At 37.0% G+C, this 19,314-nt stretch overlaps 1 protein-coding gene across 2 annotated transcripts in view; it reads right to left on the bottom strand.

Moving 5' to 3' along the window:
- LOC144432808 (intersectin-1-like) overlaps positions 1 to 19,314 on the bottom strand; it is a 305,852-nt gene that overhangs the window by 163,657 nt on the left and 122,881 nt on the right. For both annotated transcript variants that reach the window (XM_078121087.1, XM_078121088.1), the window contains 2 exons: positions 17,093 to 17,418; positions 7,724 to 8,001 (listed from right to left, as the gene is read on the bottom strand). In XM_078121087.1, coding sequence (XP_077977213.1) covers positions 7,724 to 8,001; positions 17,093 to 17,418 — 604 coding nt within the window. The remainder of the gene's footprint in view (positions 1 to 7,723; positions 8,002 to 17,092; positions 17,419 to 19,314) is intronic.

Here is a 19,314-nt window from a genome sequence, read left to right as displayed (position 1 = left end):
CCACGAATATACAAGTCGGTTTGTCTACTCATCGCATGTAGACTATTTCACACTCCTGCATAGCTCTATTAGTGTCACCGAAATATACTTAGCTTCATTTCTGATATCGTTAGCCAAGTCATTCGCGATTCGTCCAGCAATTGTTCCGATCATCTCTGAGCATCTGTGAATGTTATCATAGGTTGGATTTAATACCGACGCCATTTTTCTCAGCAGTGGCAATATATCAGAAATAGTGAAAATAGCATTTCTTGTTTGGCAATCAGATGGGCAATATTTATCTTTATTTTCATTTCTGCTACTTTGTTATCACCCTTGAAGTACTAGTTCTACCAAGGGCTTTCACCTAGGGACTGGCTGCTGCTGGTTTTGCTAAATATATGTCTTTGAATTTGCTAGAATATAAGTCACCGAAATGGAGTGCTCCATTAAAGTTTGTTTGTTTTTCAACAAATTTTCCCCGTTCCAAATCGAAATCAGACTTATCTTTCAAGAATTTACAATATCGACACCATACCAGGTACTCTGTAAATACTGCCATCTATTAGGTATTTGCTGTTTTCACTGGTATGGATGTTCATTCACACAAATTGTTCAATGGAAGTGTCAATCAAAACTAACGTCAACAACGTTGTCTGTCATCATATGTTTTGATACATTGGAGTCAGAGTATGTCAGTCAGGATATTTCGTCTACACTGCGACGTATAAATTACTAAATTACTTGCAAATGTAACCTTCAAAATTGCCGATAAAATGCTGGTAAATTTGAAAGTTCACCGTTTATATACATCATGTACCGGTAAATTTAGAATGTCACCTGCTGAATGTGGATGTTTATAGAATTCACCCAATTGGCACATTTTTCACCAGCAACTTTCTAGGTTGCTCGGACTTGGGAGTAAAAGCAAGATTTTCAATTTTGAAAAAGTGAACAGATAGTATGTAGGCGAGAAATTATGTAGGCGAATTCTCCAGCATGATTGCCAGCAGATGCGATCTTGCGGCCAATGGCAACATGTAATAATGTGAAGCTTTTATAGAACATTTGAGCATAGATCTCATGGTAGGAGTTTTTAACCCTTTCACCACAAGAAACGGGTATACCGGGATGCGCTAGGGCACCCACGAGAACCCGGTATACCGGGACGCCAAAGTTCATTCACCTTCATCGCTTTAAACCATTCAACGGCAGCTATTGCTGCAAAATTTGCTGCCATAACTAGTTCAACACATGCATATTAGTCTTGTTTATCTATACTGCCACTTTGAAAGCATGACAGTGAACAGTAACTGAAGTACGACCCAAAAAACGAGCTATCATAATTTTTATGTGCGTTTTTCGCCAACAAAATCAAATTTAAACATGGCGGAGGTAATTAACGACTCCCATAGCATGGTCTACGATAGAAATTATGGCACTGTCCTTGGATATTTCGACTGATTTTGACTCTAAATACATCGTTGAACACAAGTGTTTAGCTGTGGGAACACATTGTACTCGTGTGTAAGCATCAAATTCCCGCTTCAGTCTATTTGAGCTACCGGCAGCAATTTACGGTTGAATTTTTGAATGTCGGCAAATTTACGCAATCTTGTGACAGGTACCGACGCCCATACTAACGTCTTGGTTGTAATTTTTGGCTATAAAATGGATTATTTTAGTTTTATTTCTTTTTGTTACGGCTCAATAATGACTTGTATTAATACAAACTCACTATGTACAGGCCAGTGGAGGGAAAATTGTGCACGATCGGGGCGATTTTCCAATCGGATTTTTTACATGCGATTTTCAGCGTAAAATTCAAAATTTCAAATGGCCGAAGCAAAACTGTCTCCCCCTAACATCGTTTACAACGTAAATAAAGGTGCTGTTCGTAGAAATTTTCACTAAATTTTGACTGTCGATACATTGTTTTATACAAGGACATGGCTGCATGAACTCAAAACAGTTTATGTATGGATCAGATTGCTGCAACGTTAGTTCAAAGTTCCGACTGCATATTTGCTCTTGAGGATAAGCATGCCGGCGAAAAGCACCACTTTGGCATCCCGATTCGGACTCGCATACTTCCAACTTGTGGTCATTTTTTTTATTGATTTTGGGCATAATGTTAGTGGTAATTTTTTGTTGTTGTCAAATAATGAATTATATTTACTCAAACTAACTTTTCAAAAGGTATTGAGGTGACGACTTCAGATATTTTAGTACACTTTCATTGCCGGTGCGGCACAGACTATTGCGTCATAATCGGATTAGTGAGCAGTGAATTAATTTCGTTCTAATTATTATGACTGAAAATAACATTTTTTATGAAATTTTCGCCCATTTTGACTATATAACCAGAATATAGTAGTTTGTAGGAACATGAATGTTTGTATTTTGTATTTTATTTGTGATATAAATGTATTGTCTATTTGTGATTTGACAATAAATAAGCAACACACAGTTTTTTTAACGAAATTTTATCATTTTAACCCAAATTCAAGCTGATGTTTGGATTGTGTAATTGGAAGTGTAATGTAGAAAATTTATTTGGCCTTAAAATAAAATGATACCTAAGTTTCAAAGATTAGACAATTCTAAGTATCTTTATATCAATTTGATAACATAACACTCACTCATACTTTTATTATGTATATGCTAATGAGGGTCCTAGTGGATAGCATACAGTCCCATGGGGAGAATAGTGGTGAAAGAGTTAAGCCCAAGAAAAAAAATGTCTGGTCAGAGTGCATCACTTAAATACCCCGCTTCAATCTTTTTTTTTTCTTGTGATTTTCCAGCCAATGCAGACTGCAGATCCAAGGGAAAACACAAAACTACTCTCTCTACATTAATTGCTACTTCAGGAATGACAACTGCAGAACTAATCATGAAGAATTAAATTTAAAAAAAAAAATGTGTCGTCACACCACTTTAGATAACATTTCCTGACCAGAAACAACAACTTTTTTGTGGCTCTAATTATCGACAATATGCCAATAACTTATCAAAACTAAAAGCTACATCAATAATATTTTCAAGACAGATGAACTTTGGTATCTCAAATGTATGAACCAAATTATATCAAATTTGAAGCGTGCATTCTTGAGATATAGCTAAATTACTGAAAACCATTGATTATGCATATTGCTCTTTAATATTCATTGGATGTTTGCCAAAACTTGATCAATTCTTGCTATTACCCTATGGAACACATGTATCAAATTTCATTCAAAATGAGCAAGCCGTTTTTTAGAAAATGGTGATACAGGCACACACACAGACTTTTCATCCCAAATATATATATCATTCCTTACGGAAGGACACAATAACCTTTCATTTCTAGGCTGAGTCAAAGCATTTTCTTACATAGCAAATCATGTTTTTTGACCCAAAACACATATTTCTGATGCGATCATTTTCATTTGAACAATGTCCCAACTAGACACCCAAGGTACTACACCTACCAAATATCATGGCAATCGGTCTAGCGATTTTTGACAGATAGGCAGACAGACAGACAGACACTTTTCGATGTCTATAGCACTGGCTTAACCCTTTTACCACCATGCAATTCCCACTAATGTGGGCATGCTCTAGGGCGCCCATCTATTCCCACTATTGCGGGAACGCCAAAGTTCATTCCCTCCCTCACCATTATGCCATTTAACGGCAGCTGTTGCTGCAAAAATTGCTACAATAACTAGTTCCACACATGCATATTAGCCTTGTTTATCTACACTGCCATTTTGACAGCATGACTGTGAACGATATCTGGAGTATGATCCAAATGACGAGCGATCGTAATTTTATGTGCGTTTTTCGATCACAAAATCAAATTTCAACATGGCGGAAGTAATTAACAGCTCTCATAATATGGTCTACGATATAAATTGTCACTATCTTTGGATATTTCGACTGAATTTGACTCTAAATACATCGTTGAATACAAGTATTTAGCTGTGGGAACACATTGTACTTGTGTGTAAGCATAATATTCCTGCTAAGGCCGTGTGAGCTGCCGACCAGCAGCAGTTTATGGTTGAATTTTTGAATGTCGTTCAAATTTACGCAATCTTGTGACCGTGCCAACGCCCATGCTAACGTTCTGGGGGTAATTTTTGGCTATATAATGGATTATTTTGGTTTTATTTCTTTTTGTTGCTGCTCAATAATGACTTGTATTTGTATTAGCTCAGTGTGTAGAGGTCAGTGGAGGGAAACTTACACTTGACATGGGCGATTTTCCCATCAAATTTTTTCAAATTTTTGTAAAATTCAAATTACAACATCGCCGAAGCAAAATCTGTCTCTCCTAACATCATTTGCAATGTAAATAAAGGTGCTGTTCGTAGAAATTTCCACTCAATTTTGACTATGAATACGATGTTTTATACAAGGAGATGGCTGAGTGAACTCGATGCAGTATATGGAAGGATCAGATTATCGCAACGTTAGTTCAAAGGTCCAACGGCATATTTGCTTTTGTGGGTAAGCATGTCGGCAAAAAGCGTCACCTTGGCGTCCCAATTCGGACTTGTATACTACCAACTTGTGGGCATTTTTTACTGATTTTGAGCATAAATTTGGTGATAATTTTTTGTTGTTCTGTCAAATAATGATATATAATTACACAAACTGATTTTTCAGAAGGTATTGGGGCGACATCTTCAGATATTGCATCGTAATTGGATTAGTGAGCCGTTAATTATTTTCGTTCAAATTTAATACGACTGAAAATAATATTTTCTGACAAATTTTTGCCCATTTAACCAGTATACAGAAGTTTTGTAGGAACATAAATTTAGTATTTTGAATTTTGTTTGTAATGTAAATATTTTGTTTATTTGTAATATGTCAATAAATAAACAACCTATGTTTGTTTTATTAATATTTTATTACTTTAATCCATATTTCAGTTGTGTGTGTGATATTTGAATGTATGTATTTGCAACTATGATGTAGAAAATTCATTTTCCATTCAAATGATACCTTTTTTATATCAGTTTGATTACATAACACTCACTCTCACATTATGTTAGTGCTGGAGCTGGTGGAGAACAATCAATCCCATGAGGCGAGTGGTGGTGAAGGAGTTAACCTTATCAGGTCAGTTGTGCTAAAAGGTAAACACTTATTGTCTAATATTCATGAGCTCAAACTACTATCATTTATGTGTAGTCTTCATTATTCCATTATGCAAAAACACTTCATGAAACAAAAAGACTTTCTTTCCTGTGCAAATCACTTTCATGCACTCTTCTTTCAAAGGTGTTACTCATTCTATAGTTTGCAAACAGTCAACATGTCTTTCCTACATCATTTAACTCAACAAAGATCAGAAGGTACGGAAATATTTACCCCGTCGGCCATTTTGTTTACTATCATGCTAGTTCAAATTCTCACCAGTGTAGTGTATTTTTTTATAGGTGCTTAAATATAACCCTGTCCCCACCTAAGTTCTGAACCCTTAAATCGGTTGTAAATCGATTTAGTTGAACCAGTTTGAAACTACCTCAGGGGGGTGGTTTCGATTCGGTTCAAAGTAAATCGGTTCGGAACAGGTTTAACTTGTCGTAGTTAGGACAGGAAAAACTGACTTAGATCCAATTTAACTAGAATCGGTTCAATGTCCATTACCCACAGCTGCACACTTGAATCCTGACCTCCAGATTAAATTTTGCAAGTTACATGCTTTGTACGCTGACATCTTCACTTTGCCTGTGGAACACAACTGGAGTATGTAAAGTATTATCCAGCATGAGATGGAATCGCCTGAGCATAGAATGTTCAGCAGTAAATGAGTGACAAAAACAACCACTTGATTGCTATAAAAACCTTATTTTATGATGGATTCATCAACACCTAAAAAGAAGTCTCTTTGCCAATCGCAAAATTTCTCAAATTGATAGAGACTTCTTTCCCATTTGGCGGTAGTTGTCCCAACAACTTGAACCAGAAATGATCGTGTAGTATTTGACAAACAAATCGATTAGATTTAACCCCACGGCCAGGGCATGACTTTCTACTTGTTACATTACTAAAATTACTTACATGTACCTACAATTTCTCGGGTTTACAACATCTGATACAGTTTTGAGGATCATTTGAATCAAAAGTCAAGACAGGTTCGCCCTTGGGACACATCGAATAACAGAGATAAACAGCACTGTACGACATGTCACGTGACTCTTGTTAATGAAAGTTAACGGGGAGAGCCGATTGTTCGATCGTACTGGTCACATTTTATATGGTCGTCACCTTAATTAATCTTAACAGAATTTACATGGAAAAGATGTCAAAAAGGTTCGAAGCTTGGCCACGCTGAATGTCATGTTGGGATAGGCCCGACATCGTGAAACTTACACGAACGACAATCCGGAAATTACCGATGCGTTGTCACACATTTGAGGTCAACTCTCAAGTCTTGAAGACAGCCTGGTTCAGCACGCACGCAAGCACGCACGCACGCATGCACACACACACACACACACACAATTTCTAATCGTGGTTGATGATGCTTTGATACTCGCTACAATGTTACGATAATCTTGTTAACAGACCTACTGTTACCCCCGGCCGGGACTGTTACAATATCATGTCCCTGAAATAACGACTGGGAGATGTATGGAGTAGCAATATACGCAAGATCGAAACAAACACTGTGGCGCCCATTCAACTAATCATAAGTCTTAGGCACGGTCTGTGGGGCAAAGTGTCTCCTGGAACGATCGTTTGACTGTCTGGGTTCAATCGGCGTGAATTTTGATTCACCACCGTGGCTGAGATGAAGACTGAAAATATTTTCGCCATTTCACATTTACGAGATTCAGAATCATATGAGTGGGTGGTTCGAGCACAAACATGACGATCGTCAATATTAATCGATCGATTGATCATGATCATTTTCGCTTTTTTCCAGGGTTTTCCAGGGAGGGTTTGAAATTCCAGGGTTTTCCAGGACCGTGCGAACCCTGATATAGTAACTCTGATAAGCAGTACTTCACAACACCATCAAACATATAGTAACTCTGATAAGCAGTACTTCACAACACCACCAAACATATAGTAACTCTGATAAGCAGTACCACACACCACCAAACATATAGTAACTCTGATAAGCAGTACCACACACCACCAAACATATAGTAACTCTGATAAGCAGTACCTCACAAAACTGCCAACATATAGTAACTCTGATAAACAGTACCTCACAACTTGGCCAAACATAAAGTAACTTTAACTCTGATAAGCAGTACCTCACAAAACTGCCAACATATAGTAACTCTGATAAACAGTACCTCACAACTTGGCCAAACATAAAGTAACTTTAACTCTGATAAGCAGTACCTCACACCACCAAACATATAGTAACTCTGATAAGCAGTACCTCACAAAACTGCCAACATATAGTAACTCTGACAAACAGTACCTCACAACTTGGTCAAACATAAAGTAACTCTAACTCTGATAAGCAGTACCTCACAACACCACCAAACATATAGTAACTCTGACAAGCAGTACCTCACACCACCACCAAACATATAGTAACGCTGACAAGCAGTACCTCACACCACCAAACATATACTAACTCTGATAAACAGTCCCTTACAACATGGTCAAACATATAGTAACTCTGATAAGCAGTACCTTACAACATGGTCAAAGTCATGGTCAAGTAACATTTAATCAACCAACATAAATGATATGATAAGGGTAAAAATGAATGGTTACTTACAAGAATAATATCTCCTGGGTTAATTGACAATTCATCTGCATTTTGAGCTTGAAATGCATATATTGCTTTATATTTGACAATATTTCCTTTCTGTGGTTTAACAGTAACTGTCGATTGTTGTAACTGTTGAATTGACTCCTCTATGTGCAATGTTTCTGTCTGTAGCAGTTGTGTTTCTGTTTGTTGCTGCTGTTCATTTGGTTGTTCAGCTTGCAGTTGTTGTATTGATGGCTCTGGTGCTTCTAGTGTTGTCCCTGGCTTAAAAGCATCATCAAAATCTAAAATCAATAATACAGATACATTAAAGTAACTAAAGTCAAATTAACTGACATATATATATAGAAGTTACGGCAGTTAGAAAGACAAAGAAGATAAGACAAGACATACATACATTCATGTACACACACACACACACACACACACACAAACACATATACATACAAACTTACATACGTTAGTACGTACATACATACATACAGTATATATACATACGTATGTACTTACCTACATACATACACACAAACACAGCATACATATATGCACACACAAACACAGCACACACACATACATATATACACGCACATGCATACACACACACACACACACTTTGCCATGCCAATAGATAGCACTACTGAACCTAATCAGTTCAGTTGTGCTAAAAAACCGCATTTCTGTACATGTATTTAAATATATACATACATACATACATACATACATGCACACAGCACATACATACATACATACATACATACATACATACATACATACATGCACACAGCACATACATACATACATACATACATACATACATACATACATACATACATATAAAGGTTACAGCCCGCTTCTGAGTGACAAATAAGGGCACAGCCCACATTTGTCACTCAGAAGTGGGCTATAACCTGTTTGTGCCATGGCACAAAGAAGATTATCACACATTATAGGGCCACCGCAATTCTATTTTTCACTTTTCATCAAATCAATAAAAAATAGCCACTTAACACATTTCTATAGCGTTGAGGAGAAAAAAGAGACCACGAATAGTGAAAATCTCGTTAGAAATTATGCTGCTTCCACATTCATCAATTTCATGACACCCTCTGCTGAGCGAGTATTTATGTTTGCAGATGAAAGCATTCCTGTTATGTCGTCATAGTAGGAACTCATAACCTTGAACTTCACCTTCCTAACATGCATTGCTATGGAGGCTCAGTCACAACAACAAGTTCTAGAAACTGTATCTTTCGAATGGGACGGCAAATGTTCATCAGATCTTTCAAGTGAAGAGGATCACAGCCTAGCATTCATTTTGACGGTCTTATTGAACCCTATTCCTTTGAACCGGACGGTACATGTGAAAGTTTGACGGTTGGTCCTAGCAATGATGATCTTAACAGGCCACCTACACAAGATCAAGACAGACTTTTAAACAAGAATTGGTACGTTGTCTTCTGTAGTGTTCTGTCCTGTCTGGTACTAGTATGTCTTTACAATGTGTTGTTGTGTAGTTCTGCGGTATTCAATTCACTCCAGTGGTTTCTAAGCAAAGTGGCACATCGAAAAAGAATGTTTGAGCGACGGCGACGCAACGTGTCCTTTGTTACATAATACAAATTGCACCTAAAGTTGCTAGCTTTGGCTTCTTTACTTCGTGGAGGTTGACTTTGTTGTAAATGGAAACAGTTCGTCATACTAAAAGGCAATATTCAGGATGATAGAGTTTACATGCAGTATATTATCCATGTGTATCTTGTACATACATTTCGATGTGTCATCTATATAGTATTGCGGGCGGCAATGCACCAACGCAAATGCTCGTATAATATCATGTCTGGTTTGTCTTGTTGCACATCACTGTTCTGTCACTTTCTACCTAAATACTCGTAAATTAACTTGCTGTGACTGTGATCTGCATGTATTGGAGTGTGTTTTTACATGAATTGGTAGCCTACATCATGTTCCCGGAATTGTAATAGGCCTACACTGTAGCGTATTATGAATGCAACTCTTACATGCTTGATGCACTTTGGCGAAGGTCAACAACCCGGGTCCACATCTAGTATCTAGCACCTCGGACGAGATATTGACATTCAGGTTTGGGACTTTTCTGAATTAAGTCTGGGTTAATAGTGTAATTTCTCGTGTTTTGAGATGTAGGGAATGTGTTGCGGTTGCTTTCTGATGACACTGGTCCATCGCGTTATGTCTGTGCTAAAATACACCCGTCAACGATACCATCAAACGCTCAGCAATGAGATGAGAGCACATGTCAAAGGCTGTCTAGGTAGACTACTGCTGTCAGTGTAGATCTAAAGTTATAATTTAATCTATTTTGTCTGCCTCAAAACCTGTCACTTCTGTCTTCAAATCGAAAAAAACCCCATGATTAAAACATGATCAGAAACCCACGCTTGATCGACGGCATAATTGTACGTGCTTGGACCAGTTCCAATGAAAATACGACAAAAATACTATTATTCAAAACTGTCAAAATGTTGACACAATATGGCAATATTATGTAATCTGAAGACAGCTCATCGTTTCACAAAGAACGCGATAAAATTTCCTCGATCGGCAATCATTGATTGTGGTGATCTCTAGTATAGTAGTCGTGTCACCTCTACTCGATTGAACCATGGATGGATCAGTGATTTATCCCAAGGATACAATGTAACAATGAGCCGTCTCCCCTCCATTGTCTATGATTGCATCATGATTTTTTATATTTCAATGCTGAATAGATTAGTTGTGGTGAGTGTTTTGAATGTGTTAGAATTTTACGTAGTGGACTTTGTACCTCTGAATTTTGACTGGGTCGATTTTTTTTTTTTGCGTTTGTTATGTGTTGATACTATTTCTTTGAACGCAGTGTGCTCAAAATGAGTACTGCATACTTCACTATATGGCGACAGTTCCCACTTTTTCCAGGTTATTTTGACGGCTTTTATCCATTGCCTTCTTATGGCAGCATCTTGAGGAAAGCAATGTAAGATATCGAATCACTCTTTGTGTTACTACAGGCTACAGCCTCCAAAAACACAACGTCGAACCATTGTCGACTAACGGTACTGCCAAAGTGAACCGCTAGGCTAACAACACCAAGACCAGGTTGGCCTCAATGATGACATAATATTACAAATGTAAACAACACCTTTGGCTTTGCTAACACGTGAGTGCTCGGCATATTCCGGAAACACGAAAAAAGTTGAAGGAAGCAGGCTGGGCGGTACAGATTTTCCCCCTCCCATTTCTATATGACACCTGCAGTAAATCAACATTTAATCATACATTCCTTTCATTAGGGGGCAGTATGAACATATTAGTGTAAAGAAAGAAATAGAATTGCAATGGCCCTTTAATGGAGAAAAGCAAACAATGCATTTCTTCCCATATTTAGACTTCTAGACACTAATCTGGAAGTACACCGTATGTCTGGCATAATGACAGCTAACGATTAATTTCTATACGTCAGATTTTTTGTATGCAGAGATGCAGTCACACAAGAAGCACAGGACAGCAGCACAACAACAACAACAGCAACAGAAACATGCATATACATAATGTATTTGCTAAATGATCACACATATTTTAAAAAAATAAATATTTAACTTTGTTTCTTTGTAAATCTGAAGAGCTTTGGCATGACTTTGACACAATTACAAGGTAGGTGTTGAGAGAGCGACATTTGAAAAAATTGAACAATTGGAATTTCTGCTTTAATTGATAAATTGTCGAGAGAATTAGAAGCAGACAATGCTTTTAACAATTGTCCATTAGGTCATGGATGTCAAAGCCAAGGTCAAAGTTAGGAAGGGAAAGTGGAAGTTCAACGTCCTGGGTGTTGTTAATTTTACATCTGTTAAGATCAAACTTTTTGTGGGTATACAAATTATTTAAGTCTGCAGTTTTATCTTGTACATTTTTATCAGGGTTAGCGACCAACGATGAGACGGTATTAGATCATTTCTGCCTTTTGTTTGCAAAATTACAACCTCTAAAAACTAGACTTGGTGATATACTGTGTTTGTTTTGTTGACTTTTGAAAATGCAGTTTGGTGACATACTTAGTCTAGTTTTCTCTTTTTTTGGAGGTGTGATTTTTGGCCGGTGTTGTTGGTATCTTCTGGCTGACTTCCTTCCACTTGGCTACAAAGTCATGAGATGTAAATACTACTGGACGCTTCACGGGATTATCTGTCAGTTTGGTCTCAGGTTTGGGTGGACTTATCACGACAGCGCTAGCCATTCAAAAAATCAGTGAAGGTGATAATATGCTGCTTTGTTTCGTGTGAGCCAAGTGTGTACTCTTAGGTGCCAACTGTCCATGGTGGTCTTGGTGTTTCTGTGATTTCAAGATGCACTGTTACCATGTCATAAGCATTATCTTCTTGTTATCTTGGGACACATGACTGCCAAAATTTAATTTGCGAAGCTTGAAACAAGTTTTATTTGCATTGAAATGTTTCTGTGGCGACGTTTGGGATTTCCCTCTCATCACCAAATGTGAGCGCTTTCCTGCCCTGTGTAGGGAATGTCTTTAGTACATTCCCGCCCTGTGTGCTGAACTTATAGGGAATGTCTTTAGTACATTCCTGCCCTGTGTGCTGAACTTATAGGGGACGTCTTTAGTACATTCCTGTTGTGACAAAGTCATCCTTGGGGAATCAACTAGCTTACTTAATTCTTTGTTTTGCACAGATGATGTTTTCTTACAATACTGTATTGATGTTGATCGTTCATCTATACCTTTGTCATACAATGTTGTTGCAAGTGTTACCATCAGTTAATGGTTGGTGTAAAATCCGTCAATTCCTGCTGCTGCCATCATAGAAGGTACATATCTGTCAAGAGTGTTATGACCGATTGGCTGACAACTGAAACTGTTACGTGTACCGCCAAATTACTGAACTTGCAAACAGGATATTGACACACTAGTTATTTGATCTTGACATAGGAAATGTGGACTGACGCATTTCAAGACGTCATATATACGTCATATCCTTGGGTTAGTTTGTTGACATTGACATACTTAGAAGGTATTACTCACTGCCTTGTGTTTTTGTGCTTATCTTGGTTACATACACATCCTTAGTAAAGTGTATATATGGCCTGCTAATGTAACGTCTGGCATCAGTTAGAGTGCAGTCTAAGGACACATGCTATTCTGATCAAGCTATTTCACTGCCAGAGAAAGAGCGTTAGCTCTTATTAGAGGTCCTTGACTAGAGTGTTGGTTACCAGGAAAGTCTACAATTATGGTAAGAGCTTTAGCTTGATACTCATATTGTAAGTTCATGACTCTAAGTTATTTAAGTCTCCACACTGTGACACCAGTGGACATGTCAACACGACTAATGTTTATTGAAGTCTGTAGTTAGTAGAACTTAGAACTATTATGAAGAAAACAAACTTTCTTAGTACTTGAATGGACATTCCAATGTCAGGGGGTGTCTCACCCAATAGAAGTCATTACATGTATTACTATGTAGAATCTACATTGATTACTTTATGTAGTACTAGTAGATATTTATGATTGTATTTTCTTTGTATTACAGTCAATCGTTTGAACAGATCGAACATACGTTCGACTAGATTCAGCATACGTTCGACTATAGATTCAAGATTTATTTGACTTTAGACTTGAGTCTATTGCTACATTTGTTGTTACATCGTGCAGAGAATAAAGTGACACTGACCGTGAAACAGACCAGTGAATTCTTTGTATGTGTGTAGTGAGAACGCATTGTCGAGGACTCCACCCCAGTAGCTTACACAGAGTACAGACTTATTCAAATCGATAGCTGTTAGCTGAGTTAAGAATCGATTACTCCCCTGAATTCGTTTGTGGACATCTCAGAAACAAATAGGTTGTGCATCAGTTGACTCCAAAGGCTGACAACAAAAAGGCCCAGTTGTAGGAATATGTTTGGCGTACAAGCCAATAATTTTGTAGATAGATCTGGCATTGCTTGGCTCGTTGTATTGGTACACTGTTTTTGCCCGTACATCTCTTTGGTCAAGGCCATCCGAGTCATTTTTAGAATTGCGACCAAAAAATGCTACATACTTTCCATGATGGTCTTCTCCAAATTGAACTTGCTCTGCTACCAGGTTTCTGTGTTCATCTCCGGATCTCAATCCAAACGCTTTGCACATATAGAAAAACACTGGATGAGAAAGTCTGCTTGCAGTCTCCATACTCAGTTGTTCACATTCCCATAACTTTTCCTCTTGTTCACGGGTAATAGGTGTGGTTTGTTTGATGAATACACCATGTCCTTGACGCAAAAGCTCCTTCCTCTTTGTGTCTACACTGGCGCTTAATGAATGAAATGCAGGGTTGCCCTCTAAGAAATCAACAATAGGCCTATTGTAGTCTTCCCATAGTTTCCTCTGTATTCAGCCAAAAGTAGATTGATCGAATTCGATGGGTAGGGCTCACCATTTCGTTTCCTCACCTCCACAACAAAGTGTACCAGAAATGGATACATCTCCTCCGACAACTTTGATCAATTTTTGAGGTTTGGTATACAGCCTATCTTGTCTCCTACCTCGCTCAGATATCTTGCTATGGCCCAATTCTGCCATACATTTATACACCAAGTTGTATTTCTCCTAAGGTTCCCAGGAACACGTCCCCTCACACTTGTCTGAATATCTTCATCAGACATAAACACAAATCTATGTCTTTCTGCCACAATTTTTTTCTGCTGAAATGAACAGACTGACACAGTTTATGCATTTCTGTCACATTACTAACATTGACCAGTTTACAAATTCCCACAATATCACCCGCGACTCCAATCCTTTTATCAAACTTTTCCATCTTGTCAGCATATCATCTGCGACACCTTTCGCCATCTATTGGCCAAACATTGCAAACGTCCATGGCATATCTTACGTTAGCAAAAGACATAGAAAGTTCCTCATTGGCTTGTAACAAAGTTAATCCCCTGCCAATCACTAGCTAAGCCTTTACCATGGCACAAACATACATACATACATACATACATACATCAGTGATTGTCAAAACATACCAATGTGAAAATGGCCCCATTCCAGCAAAAATAAATGGGCCGTTTTGAATTTCAATGGGACATATAGGAATTTTAATAGGCCCTACAGTTATGATTAAATATTTACCCCCAAAAAGTTCCAAAGATAAAAAATCATCAATTCCATACTTTTTTGTTTTATTCATAACAATCAATGTACAGCGGGACTGGTCAAATGACTTACCAAAGTTACCCGCTGTCCCTAATCGTTTGTTGTCCGAACACAGACACAGAGAAAAGACATTTCAAAGAGTGAGAAATGTGCATGCATACACACAGTGATTTTGACCTTGTTCCCAACATGTCTTCAGTGTCATGCATTTACTTGCAGCAAAAATTCTCACATTTCATGATTAGACATTTTTCCGAAATAATTCTGTTTCTGTGCTAGCACTAGGCTTCAAAAATCATTAGCCACATTTCCCACATTTGGCTAATATTGTCCATTTTCCATTAGTCACATGGAAAAGTCATTAGCCACAAACTTTAGCATTGAAAATGTTATTAGTGTCTTAATTTCTGATATTTTGTCTTATTATGTTATTATTGTTATTGTGAGCACTATGTGTACTAACAGTCATACTAAACCCTGCCTCTATCAAAATCTTGACTCTATCATGCTAAACTAAATTTTGCCAGTTTACTGTGTATTTCTATTGTAGATACTAATATAGGAATTTACATTGTAATGTTCCATCCTGCATTAGATCAACCAATTCATCACATCTTTTTAATCCTTTTCTCCACAGAGGGTATTGTTTGTACACAGGAATATACATAGAAAAATACTGTCAATGGCGTTGTAGCACAACTGTACAGTTTATAAAAATGTTCATCCATATGCTTGTCCATGCTAACAATAGGTGTTCATTTGCTGAATAACTATCCAGTTGCCTATCCAACCATGTTGCTATCTTTGTGATATATGCAATCATTTGGCTGTTGCTATGGGCGTGGTCATGTTGCTAGATATATTTGCAAACATTTTTGAATGTTTTTGTTCACTTATGTATGAATTCCTGATATCATCTTTGCAATATACGTGATCATTTGGCTGTTGCTATGGGCGTGGTCTTGTTGCTGGGCAAATTTACATACATTTTTGGAATATTTACTCAATTGTCTATCAATCCCCATTGTTATCTTCCCAATACATGTGATCTTTGGTTGTTGCTATGGGCGTGGTCTTGTTGCTAGACACATTTGCATACATTTTTTTGAATGTTTATTCATTTGTTTTTCTATTCCTGTTATCTTTGCAATATACATTATTTGGCTGTTGCTATGGGTGTGGTTTTGTTGCTAGGCAAATTTATATACATTCTAAAAAATGTTTCTTGAATTGTCTACTAATTCCTGTTATCTTTGTGAAATACATGACCATTTGGCTGTTGCTATGCACGTGGTCATTGTCACTAGGGATATTTGCATACATTTTTTGGAATGTTTACTCACTTGCCTACCAGATGATGATGTTATTTGACCAAAATATACTGCCGTTTGATTGTTGCTAACTGCGTAGTCATGGTTACTAGGGCCAATTGTGTCAAAATATTTTGAAGAAAATCTGTAGAATAACACTTCTAGAAACATCTCACCAAGTTTCAGTCTCATTGACCACGTATTTAAGATATAAATTTTTGACCAAAATTCACATTTTTACACCTAATTTGCATATTACTTAATATATCTTCATCTATACACCCACAGATGCATCCCTGTTAACTTTCAGCCCAATCTGCTGAGTAGTTTTGGAATTATAGGTTTTTGACCAAAAAGACACATTTTAGCCCTAAGTTTCATATTATGTCATGAACAAATCTTAATTTACCCACCCCTAATAATGTTCCCACCAAATTTCGTGCCAATCTGCCCAGTACTTTTGGAGTTTAAGTTTTTTGACCATCTCTGATGCAATCATTTTCATTTGAACAATTTCCCAACTAGACACCAGAAGTAAGTGACTTACTTACAAGTTCCATATGCATTTCTACATACATGCATGCATACATACATACATACATACATACATACATATATACATACATACATAATGGTACATACACACACACACACACACACACACACACAAACTTGTAACATGCTTTTAAAAGTATTTTTACATGTGTGTACAGAAAATGAATTTAAACTTTTCAAGAATTAAATGAATTCAATCTCCTTCAATGATTTTGCTATGCTTTGAGAACCCAAGTAACAAAGGCAAGAAATCAAGTAAAATCTGTGTACATTTTCATACATTGTACAATAATGTTGGTTGCCATGGGAACTCAGGTATGCATTATCTTATTATCACCTGCAAAGAAGTTTGTTTCTTCTTGCTGCTGTGGCTGTTCAGCTTTTTGTTGTTTCATTAGTTGTTGTTGTAATTTAGCTCTCAGTTCATCTCCTTGATTTTCATACACTTGCTTAGTAGCTTTCATTGATTTTCTCTCATATTCCTGCTTCTGTTTCTCATCTTCTTGGTGTCTCTTTTCTTCCTCTTGTCTTCGTTTTTCCTTGTCTTGTTGTTTCCTAGCGTCTTCAAGTTTTTTAAGTTCAGCTTCTTGTTGTGCTAATCTGACAGCTTCTATCTGTTCTCTCCTTTTCCTCTCTTCATCACTCTGCTTTTCAGCTTCAATTCTGAAACATTATTTAGAAAAGACTTGATTCAATGCAATCCTGCATCAAAACTCTACAATCCTTCAATCAAAAACATATAGTCCCCAACTTGTGTGTTTTATGGGGAAGATATTGAGCAAATTTGAATGGTTTCTCTCGGGCCAATTGTGTCAAAATGTTTGAAAAAAATCTGCAGAATAACTAGAAACATCTCACCAAATTTCAGACTCGTTGATAAAGTACTTTTTGAGATTTAAAGTTTTGACCAAAATTCACACCTAATTTGCATATTACTGATTAGATCATTGTATCCTTAATAGCTCTTCATCTATACATCCCTAGATGCATCCTCATTAAATTTCAGCCCAATCTGCTGAGTAGCTTTGGAATTAAAGATTTTTGACCAAAAAGACACATTTTTTGCCCTAATTTGCATATTACTGATGGCATCAACATGTCATAAACAAATCTTAATTTACCCCCCCCCCCCCCCCCCCAGAAAGTTCCTGTCAAATTTCAGGCCAATCTGCCCAGTTGCATGACCACCAAATATCAAAGTGATCGGTCCAGCAGTTTTTGACTTTAAATTGTTTACACACACACACACACACACACACATCCACAGACAGGCAGACACTTAGCGATGCCTATAGCACTACTGAACCTTATCAGTTCAGTTGTGCTCAATATACCAATTGCAATATGTTTAGGACAAGTATGTACAAATTTGGCTTGGCTAAATGAAGTGACAATTGCTCGTTAAAGAACAAAACATCTTGAGATATTAGTCCAAGTGTATCATCCCCAATGATCTAGCAGGTGACTCTGTTACACGATTGGAAATCTGTCACCCTAACTCAGGGGGTACACCTTTGGCAGTTTGCAAAAATTGATAAAAACATTGTAAAAATTAATGCCCTCTGTATGTCCTAATTTCTTGTTGAGAAATCATGTCTATGTAAACACATTGAAGATGAAGAGGTCAAAGGTTATTCAGTGAGCAATATAACATAAGTTGTCATTAGAATTTAACAATGGAAACATTATGTGTAATAATAAAAATGTTTCAAAGTTAGCCTTATATTAAGTCTGTTATATATGAATGTTCAAAATCACACTTTAATATAATTTGAGCCGTCAGATGACAAAAGGTACCTTAAGTGTCAAATTTTCAATTTTGAGTTTTTACTGGATTGCGATACTTGACCATCTCAGCTTTCATATTAGTGGTGCCATTCATTAAGTTTAGGGTTAATTTATGGAGAAATACTCATTTGAATATTTGCATGAATTTAGTGTTAATTTGCATTAATTTGCATATGAATAGCACTAATGAATACCAGTAGTATCATGTTGAATGATTGAAATTGTGTATGCATGTACATTAAATTAGCCAAGAAACACAAAGAACAGTTGCTAAGCAAACGTTTGAAGTATTGGCATGACAACCAAAAGGTGGTTGTTGCCATAGCAACCGATCTTTTAGGGATTCTTTCCAAGGATCTAATACTACACTATTTTAGTAGTGAGTCAGTTTGAAAACAATAACACATTAATTAGTAATACTCTTTAAAATATACATTAACTTTATTATATGACATGTTGTGATTCACAAATGTACATATGATTACAAGTTGACTTGTTGCCATGGTTATGTCCTTTAAAATATTACCTAATTCTAACCACAGGACTAGGTTATATACTTTCCACTGTAGATAAAAACTTATCAAACGTCAACATTCAGATATAGTATCAAGTATCAATGACAGGCCTTCAGGTAAGATAAACTTAATGTTACCATAGCAACACTCTTTTGTTGCCATGACAACAAAATGTCCATACTTTGTGCTGATGTTGGATACCTATGCAATTTTAACTCTCTATATTATCGGGGGGGGGGGGGGGGGGGTAAAATGT

The sequence above is a fragment of the Glandiceps talaboti genome, chromosome 3 (assembly GCF_964340395.1).
Source record: "Glandiceps talaboti chromosome 3, keGlaTala1.1, whole genome shotgun sequence".
Taxonomy (NCBI): domain Eukaryota; kingdom Metazoa; phylum Hemichordata; class Enteropneusta; family Spengelidae; genus Glandiceps; species Glandiceps talaboti.
The sequence above is the reverse complement of the archived record's forward strand: the minus strand, read 5'-3'. Positions and strand labels throughout refer to the sequence as shown.